The sequence below is a fragment of the Palaemon carinicauda genome, chromosome 39, assembly GCF_036898095.1.
Source record: "Palaemon carinicauda isolate YSFRI2023 chromosome 39, ASM3689809v2, whole genome shotgun sequence".
NCBI classification, from domain to species: Eukaryota; Metazoa; Arthropoda; class Malacostraca; order Decapoda; family Palaemonidae; genus Palaemon; species Palaemon carinicauda.
The window spans coordinates 19786257-19796256 of NC_090763.1; the positions used below are offsets into that span (position 1 = coordinate 19786257).

The 10000-nt window shown below is 44.1% G+C and overlaps 1 protein-coding gene across 9 annotated transcripts in view; it reads left to right on the top strand.

Annotated features, from left to right (window-relative positions):
• Positions 1-10000, top strand: part of cher (filamin-A) — a 339402-nt gene that overhangs the window by 178185 nt on the left and 151217 nt on the right. For all 9 annotated transcript variants that reach the window (XM_068362656.1, XM_068362661.1, XM_068362662.1 and 6 more), the window contains exon 3: positions 1029-1173. In XM_068362656.1, coding sequence (XP_068218757.1) covers positions 1029-1173 — 145 coding nt within the window. The remainder of the gene's footprint in view (positions 1-1028; positions 1174-10000) is intronic.

A 10000-nucleotide genomic window follows, 5' to 3' on the forward strand; every position in this document is an offset into this window, starting at 1 on the left:
GTAAAGTGTTGTTTAATCAAAATTTTATTTATATAAATGTACATTTTTTATGGTGGCAGTTAGTTAACTAGCATTGGTAAGGAATAGTTTATAAAGTTGAGTATTAATAAAAGTAATGTAAAGTCCGGTTTAACTCCAAATTTTTTTTATATAAAGGTATATTTTTCTTATTTTGGTTTTAAAATTAACATTTTGATAAAAATAACTGGTGGAAAGGGGAAGCCCTGTAGTAGAGCTTAAGATTAATAATCGAAGTTTGATGGATCTTGATTATCTATATATTGCTCCTTACGGAAAATGACATACGATTAAAATCTGTTATGAAAAGAAAAAAGAATGTGGGAAATTGATTAGGCCGACATTCATTTGAGTAGTTTGAAGAGGAAACAGTTACATGGCGAGTTTTAAATTATTGCACCCCCCTCAAAAAAAAAAAAAATAGTAATAATAATTGGTGATACTCCCTTTCAATATAAATTTTCAAAATCCGAATTTTTATAACGAATGAACCAGAGTAGAATTAGGTTAAACCCTTTATGGCATTTAAATAATTTACAGCGAATGTGTGCATTGGCTGCATTAATGAAGCACTTCGCACTGGGAACTCTTTGAAAATAGCATTTTAATTGCTGACCCGGACATACGTGGGGAATTTTCTAATCATAGATACTCTCAGGTGTCTTGATGTCTGTCATTTCCTAATGAGTAATTTCTTCTTTTGGCTGTTATTCTATGCGTACGAAATTATAAATTTCAAGCATGCATGTTTTCAATTATATTTGGCATTTATTAAGATTTTTTTTTATATAGCCTACCGAGTCCCTTAATGTTGTGTGTTTTTAATTTTCATACATTTTTTTTATATTTGCAAAATGCGTCTTAATGCTTTTATGCATTTTTAACTTCAGAATTATTTATACTTAAAGTTTTAATGTGAACTTAACTTCAACATAATTGTTTACTATATTCTTCCAGAAGTGTTATAAGTTTTATCCAGTAACGCAAATTCTTTGATTTCTATATTTCAGATTCAACAGACATCGTAGACTGCAAGTTGAAGTTGATCCTCGGCCTGATATGGACCCTTATCCTTCACTACTCCATCTCCATGCCCATGTGGGATGGGGAGGACCAAGTGGCCCCCGGGGAGAAAGGACCCACCCCCAAACAAAGGTACGTGGGCCCTTGGTGTTGCAATTTCGAGGGTCATCAGCCCCCCTCCACCACCCCTCGGGGGTGTAGGGGTGGGTGAGGGGTCATAGATTGAGTCTTGGTATTGGGGGTAGGAAGGGGGTGGTGTTTATTTGTAATTAATTGGTACTGTCACATCTATTAGTTGGTGGATGTCCGGGTTTTTAAGAGATTTCTATTTGACCCCTTTCTGGACGACAGGTGTTTGGGAGCGCGAATATGTAGTTTAATATTTTACCGGTTTCGCGCTCCCAGACACCTGTCGTCCAGAAAGGAGTGAAAGGGAAATGTATCTCAAACACCTGGACATCCACCAACTAAAATGAGTGACTGTACATTGAGGAATGTTTGTGAGATTTTTCTCTTTCAGAATGTATACAATTCCGAAGGGGGTTATTGCAATCATTTTACTTTACGTGGTATACTGTTGGCATTACTAGAGTTTTAGCAGCGTGCCTTCGCCCTAAAGCAAGCACTTGCTTATCTTTATACTTTTGCTCATTTCCTGCTTCATTTTTTCCCTCTTGCTCTCCAACCTCTTTGAACTTCGGGGTTCCCCCCCCCCCCTAACTTGCACTAGGGCGCTGAATGGTCTCACAGGCCTCAACACCGGGCTGTATAGCCTAAATTCATAAATTCATTCTAAAATGTATTCATGCATGTATGTAGGTGTGGTTGTATTAATATTTTCATGATGACATCTGTCATTATACAGCTTACATTATAGTAGAATGGATACAATTGAATATATTATACACAATTTCGATTGGTATTAGCACATTTGTTTTTTAATAAGACACGTGTGTTCTACCATTATTATACATTTTCACTTGCATGTAAATTCTTATGAACAGGGGATACAAAGGATTATTTTCCTTCTTGTAGTGTACTCAAATACTCTACTGCCAAATGCTTTTGGGTTTGATAGTGATATATTTACCCAATGAAACCATCCATGAAATTAGCGTCATGAGAGAGAGAGAGAGAGAGAGAGAGAGAGAGAGAGAGAGAGAGAGAGAGAGAGAGAGAGAGAGAGAGAGAGAGAGAGAGAATCAAATTTAGGTATTATGTGGAAAAATTTTTTTATTCTTTTGAATCTTTCAATTTGAAAAAATCTTAAATGCACAGTATACTTGAACATTAGAGGCTTGCCTATACCATAGTCAATTTTTTTTTAGTGAGGCAGATTTGCACCGACTCGCAGGGGTGCCCTTTTAACTCGGAAAGTTTCCTGATAGCTGATTGGTCGGAAGTATTCGGACAAAAATACTTATGACCAATCAGCTATTAGGAAACTTTTCCCCGAGTTAAAAGGGCACCCCTGCAAGTCGGTGCAAATCTGCCTCACTAAAATAAATTGACTATAGATCATAATTGTGTGTTGTCTGATATCGATGTTGATTTCCGGTCTTAAAGAGCAATTCTGCTTTCAAAATTTCTCATTTTGGAAATGAGCAACGGAAAGAAGTTTATGTATTTTATTCAGAATTTATAGTCTAGCTTTATCTGTCAAATATTGATGGAACGCTTTTACAACTGATTTATTTTGTATACTTTTCAAGAAATTGTTTTTTGAGAGAATTATTGTTGCGATTGCCTTCTTAATTTAGAATTTTGCTTTTATACCTGTAAAAGTGTGTTTGCGTGTATATTTATATATATGTGTGTATATATATATATATATATATATATATATATATATATATATGTATGTGTGTATATATATATATATATATATAACGGATTTTGAGCGAAGCGAAAAATCTATTTTTGGGTGAGATGGCCATGTCGTCCTGATGGAAGTTCCTATAGGGTAGCTTCCTAGGGTATATTACAACTACGGCGATATTCCCAGAGAATTTACCTTAAGGTACCAGAATTCTAACTCCTGGAGCGAGTATCCCTCGTGAAAGGGATATCGCGACATATCAGAGGACGTATTCTAGACACGTCACATGGCAATCTACGACCTGAACAGAGATTTCGTCTTGTAGGAGGGAGATTGACGAGATACGAATTCGGGAAAGAAAAAGGGGAGCCGCTCCCAAGGCTTCCCTATCCCCCGATTCGTATGCGTGCCTGGTGCCAATCCTGGCGCCATCTGTATTCCTTGTAGCGTACACGAGGTGCTACAGATACTGTATGTAGGGAGGGGTCCTACAGCCCTTTCTTAGAAAGGCAAGGGCGGGTCCATCAGGACGACATGGCCATCTCACCCAAAAATAGATTTTTCGCTTCGCTCAAAATCCGTTTTTTGGGCTCAAGCCATGTCGTCCTGATGGAAGTGTACCAGAGCATTACTGTATCTGTGGATTCTCAGAACGTGCCGTACTCCCCGGAGGTAATTTTTTCCCGGTCGACTAGACCTAGAGACCTAAGATGTTACCGTTATACATCTTTTCAACTAACTATAAACTATGTTAGAGCTTCCTGCCCCCTACAGGGAAGAGTCCTACTAGACTCTGGAAAAGTCTCGAAGAGTACATATATCTATGTACGAATACCAGGCAAGCTAATATAGTGGTCTCGCCCTATATTAAGTAAAGCATAGTTTGTAAAGGACCACTGCGTCAATATGAAATATCGACCAGTTTTCCGCACAATACTTGTATTGGACAAAGGTTTTATATCCGCATAGGAGGAAAACCAATGCAACATAGCTTGCATAAAGGAACAATTCTATTAGAATTATCCCAGATAAGGTACATAGAATGAATGCTCAATTATACCAGTAAATTGACACAGGTGAAGGAGACGCAAGGTTCTCAAGAACCAGATTATTGACAGGCAATAAATAGACAGGTTAACCACAATTATATATATATATATATATATATATATATATATATATATATATATATATATATATATATATATATATATATATATATATAAGAAGAGGATAACCCAAAACTTTAAGCATAAGTATGATAGTAAACAGGGCTTGTTTGTCTGAAGGAAAAACATTAGATGCCACTTTTAAGATACCGAGGTATCAAAGTCATAAAAGCCTGTATTACAAATCAATGACATTAGCGTTAGAAACGCTCGGCACACATGTCTGCACTTATGCTAGGTTCACCTTCGGAAATGGAACAGTCTGGATGGGCAACACAGTGCCCTCACTTAGTTTGTAGTACAGTATGTAACTACACACTCACCCTGGAATTAATCGTCCCAATTAAGACCACTGTTCCTCGCAGAGTTAAACAGTAGGGTTAACACCGCGACCCACTGCTACCACAGATCTCTTTTAGTTCCTCTACTTGCTTCGCATAGTGGCGAAAGAACACTCTGGAAGACTTCCAGCCAGTGTATGAACGGAGATGTTCAAAATCCATGCAATTAAAGAAATTTAAGAATGAGGCAACTTTCCTCGGATCGTGACCTGCGGGTGTATTGTCAGGATCCGCTCTGCGAATAAAATATGTGATTTTCGCTCTGAGTTGATTCAGAGATAAATTTGAGCCTGATGTTTCTCCCCTGAATAGTTGACCACCCTTGAAGTCTGAAGTTCTATGAAGATAGACCTTTAGGCATTCTACTGGACATAGAGATGCATCTTCTTTCAGAGGGCAGATTCTCCAGGGACCCCACCTGTTGGTGGGTAACTCATTCTTGGCGAGAAACGTAGGATCCGGAAACAGGTTCAGTTCTTCCCCATCCAGGAACTGAACACGACCTGCCTCTCTCGAGAGGCTACAATCTCACTAACCCTGGCCCCGGACGCGAGTGCAAATTAGGAAAATAACTTTTTGTGTCAAATCCTTTAACGCACATTCTTCATTGCTCAACAGAGAAGCGAAATGAAGAACTTGTCTAAAGACCATGAAATGGGCTTTGGAGGTGCTGAAGGTCTGAGCCTAGCACAGGCTTTCGGGACTTTATTAAAGATCTCGTTACCTAGGTCGACCTGGAAGGCATATAGAATGGGTCTTGTCAAAGCAGACTTACACGCTGAAATCGTGTTCGCTGCCAACCCTTGACCATGGAGGTGGGGAAAAAAGATAAGCAGAAGTCTGTCAAGATCTCCTGCGGAATCTTCGCCTTGACAAAAGGCCACCCATTTTCTCCAAGATGACTCATATTGCCTTCTAGTAGATTTGCATTTATATTCCTCAATGAAGTCTATACTGGCTTTCGAAATCCCGAAACGCTTTCTCACCGCTAGGGAGAGAAAATCATGAACTGCAGGGTCCGGGTTTTCTGTAATGAAGCGCAGACAGTTGACTTCTGGACTCGCTAGGTCAGGACTGGATCTGGTAGTGGTACAAACTTCAGCTACAGTTCCAATGCCAGGAGGAACCACACGCTGTTCGGCCACTTGTGGGCCACTATTGCCGCTACCCTTTGAAGGATCTCAGTTTGTTGAGGACCCTCAACAGAAGGTTGTGAGGAGGGAACAGATAAATCTTGGACCATCTGTTCCAGTCGAGGGACATCGCGTCCACTGCTTCCGCTAAGGGGTCCTCGTACGGGGCACGTACAGGGGCAACTTCTTGTTGTCTTTAGTCGCAAAGAGGTCTATCTGCAGTTCTGGGACTGATTCAAAATGAAGGAGAATGATCCTGCGTCTAAGGACCATTCCGACTCTATCGGTGTGAACCTGGATAGAGCGTCTGCTGTCACATTGCGGACTCCTTGAAGGTGAACTGCCGACAGGTACCACTTCTTCTTTTCCGCCAATCGGAAGACGGCCAACATCACCTGGTTGAGAGGTGGTGACCTCGATCCTTGTCGATTCAAGTATCTTACAACTACCTCGCTGTCTATTACCACTTTATGTGGAACGAATGACGCGGGGAGACTTTCTTTAAGGTAAGGAGCACTGCCCTAGCTTCTAGAAAGTTTTATGAGAAAGGTCTTGAATAGCCTGGACCAAGTCCCCTGGACTTTTTTCCGATGAGAGTGACCTCCCCATCCCTCCTTTGAGGCGTCTGAGTGAATCGTCACCGACGGGGGAGGTGGCTGAAGAAGAACCTGACTTCTTTAGATGTCTGGCTTGGGACCAAGGCCTGAGAAGAGTACTTAGCCGAAGCGGCTGGTCTTCTCAGATCTCTTCACGCGTTTGATGCACAACTTCTCCAAACTCCGATTGCATCCTTTAGCTGTGCTCTTAGCACTGGGTCTGTCACCGAAGCAAACTGGAGAGAGCGCAGTACTCTCTCCTGCTCGTGTCTTGATATCCTTTCGGAATCTTGAAGTCTCTTGACAGAACCCGCTATCTCCTTCCTTTTCTTCGCTGGGGTGGAGAAACGGTGTGACAAAAGGTCCCAGTGGATCTTAGCCACTGGAACTTTTGAGATGGAGAAAGTCGAGACTTTTTCTGTTGATCTTGAAGCCTAGGTACTCTAGGAACTGGATCACTGACTGGAAGCTTGCAAGCATTCTGTCTCGGATGCTGCCCACACCAACCAGTCGTCCAGGTAGGCTACTACCTGAATTCCCTTTAGGCGAAATTGTTTGAGAGCTACGCTCGCAAGCTTCGTAAAAATCCTTGGGGCTATGTTTAGCCCGAATGGCATGGCTCCGAAGGCGTATAGTCTTCGCTGTAGCCTGAACCCTAGGTAGGGGGAGAGTCGATGGCTAATTGGAATGTGCCAGTAGGCATCTGACAAGTCTATAGAGACGGAATATGCCCTCTTGGGCAGTAAGGTCCTTATGTGTTGCAGTGTTAGCATTTTGAATTTGCAATTCACTATGAACTTGTTAAGTGGCGACAAGTCCAGAATGACTCTGAGCTTTTCCGAGTCTTTCTTGGGAACACAAAACAGCCTCCCTTAGAAATTGATGGGCTTCACCCTTTTTCTCCAACCGTTCTTGAACGTACTCCTCCATAACGGGGGTGGAGTGTTGGAAAAACCGAAGGTACGGAGGTGGAGTGCTGTACCAGCTCCCGCCCAATCCATTCTTGAGTAGGCTGTGGGCCCAGGGATCGAAGGTCCACCGATCCCGAAATTTCAGAAGTCTCCCTCCTACCGGTATCACCTCACTTGGACTGCCGTCCTGAGGTCTTGCCTTCCTGACCACGACCACCCCTGAATCCCCTTCCCCTTGAGGGGCGTCTAGACGAGCCTCTGGCTGCTCCTCTAGGCTTTGCTCGGAAGGAAGTAGACTGCCCTTCGAACGCTGGGGTGAATGCCGTGGACTGTGTCGACACGGCCTGGGGTACCCACTGAAAGGTGGTCGGGGTTTGTGCCACGATCTGGGGCACTGGGGGCAATGGCAATTGCAGTTGCTGTTGCTGTCTAAGAGGCTTGGCTGGCCGAGACGGTAGCCTATTCCTCATAGTTTTCCTCTTTGGTTGAGGACCCTCATCCGGGGAAGACTTTCTTTTGATAGCCAGGTCCCACTTCTGGAGAAGGTTTCTATTCTCCAAGGTGGCTTTATCAAAAACTTCTTTGACCAAGTCGGTAGGGAAAAAGGTCTTTTCCCCAAATGTTGGAGGAGATTAGTTTCTTTAGCTCGTGCCTCACTGTGGCCGAGGTAAACACGAACTCCCTACAAGCTCTCCTTGCCTTGACGAAGCCATAAAGGTCCTTCGTCACTGTGGCCAGATGAGGCTTGGCCACTACCATGAACATTTCATGGACCTTGGGGTCACTTGCCATCGTCTCGAGAGTAGTCTGAAGAGACATTGAGGCAGTCAGTCTTTCTTTTGTATCGAACTCACTTCGCAAAAGAAAGTCAGACAGCTTAGGGAGGTCCTTGCCGAACTGACGTCCGGCAATATCAGTCTCCAACTTTCCCACTTAGAACGTAAGATGGACGTCCTTCCAATCTTTGTGGTCCATAGGCAGGGCCAGCGACAAGGGTTTACACTCCTCTAGGGAGGGGCAAGACTTGCCGGCCTCGATTGCTTTTAGTACAGCCAGAAACCCTTTCTGTAAAAGGGGGAAGGCTCTAGTAGGCGAGGACACAAAGGAAGGGAGCTTTTTATTCAATGCAGCTACCTTTGAGTTAGAGAAGCCCCTCTCTTTCATCGAAGATGAAAGTAGAGCTTGAGCCTTAGCACGGTCATCACTATGACCTCCTTCGGCTCTGCCTCCTCCTTTGAAGCTGGTTCCTTCCTCAGCCGGACATAACAGTCCGGATATGGTGCCTTGCTGGGCCAGAATTCCACCCTCCAGGGGAACTGAGCCCAGCATATTCGAGATGACGATCTTTCCAGTCGTCATCGACATGTGCTCAGCATACCTCCATGGGTTAGCATCCGAGCACAAAGGAAGGTCTTTCACATTGAGCTTTTCTGGGGCCCATGTGATTCTGCAAGGCACTGCATTCGCAGTTCCATTGCAGCCGCCTTCTCCTGATTCTCCTTCTGTATTTGTTGGATCATTCCAACAATAGAAGAGAGGGCCTGTCCCAGCTCTACTGGGAGACCGGCCGATGTAGAGGGGCTTGAACTTCATCCTGGGCTTCTGCAAGGAGGTCTTCCTCCTGACACCCGTCCACATCAGATATCCTGTCATTTAGCTGGATGTCTTGCATCGCGACCGCGACTTCAGCATCCACCTGGATCTGAACTTAGGGGATCTCCTCTTGAGGCTGGGGAATCACTGCATCAGCTGATGCCTTAGGGAAAAAATACACCCTCATCTTCTCACTTGGAAGATAAGGGCCAGAAGTGTACTTTTGGAAGCCCCTTACCCAGGTACGAAGATTCTTCCTAGCTATTTAAATGTCTCATTAATCAGGTTAGTGCACACAGTACATACCTGAGGGTCCCAATACCGGAGATCATCCTTGGAGACAGCGTATGCTGCGTGTCTCCTACAAAACTCATGTCCGCAGAGGTTCTTGCTGCTGACATTGCAGAAAGCACTTCCCCACTTCGGAGTGTCCTTCTGTAAAGAGAAGAAATTTCCATGAGTATCAAGTGAACTATGTATCACTGGATATGCATAGTATAGCATAACAATTCAGAAATTAAAGACACACACTTGTGTTTCCCTCACAACCCATTGCTGCAGCCTTCCAGATAATAAAATCAAAATGGTTTATCTCTACTAGAGTAACCAATGCAAAGTTTCCAGAGGAAACAGGTGGAGCTCACACCTAGGCAATGATTTTAAAATCCGGGATAATAGACAGGGAAGAACTCTGCTTCTTGTCTGAAGGCAACAGCAAAGGGCCGTGCAAGAAAACACAATAGTGTTAGAAGATACAGTGCTGTACCTAAACTTTTACTATAGTTTTCTTCTTACTGTATATGCTATACAGAAGAATACTAGTACAGTATAGGAGGATGTGTGCCGGCCTGCCTTTGCCGGCCGGCACACACCACAATTAGCTTTAAAGTATACTACTTAACAGCTATAGGGCGGCAGCCCTCTGGTTCAAATGCCTGTGCCGGCGGCAGCAGCTGCCGGCCAGCAACAGCCAGTGTTGGCCGGCAATGATTGCCGGCCAGCAACTACACAAGGTAGTACCCAGCTGCCGGCCACACTCTTGGTGACCGGCAGACAAGGACTGACATAAGCCGGCCGGCAAAGGTACAAGACCGATGCCAGCCGGCAGCAAAAGAACCAGAAGACTACACCTGCCCGGCTGCCGGCCTCATAGGCCGGCAGCCGGGACAGGTACAGCACTAGAAGAAAATAGAATGGATGCCGGGATAAGAGTGTACACAACCCCCCAAGCCCGGCAACCGAAAGAGTGCATATAAGGAAGGGGAGAAACTTAATTCAGGCTTCCTTGACCAATGCCGTCCGGCTCTGCCGGCAGGCATGGATGAGGGACCAAGAGAGGTCCGGGCAGCACTCGAAAACATAAGACCCTTGCCGTCCAGCATCTCTGCCGGCCGGCA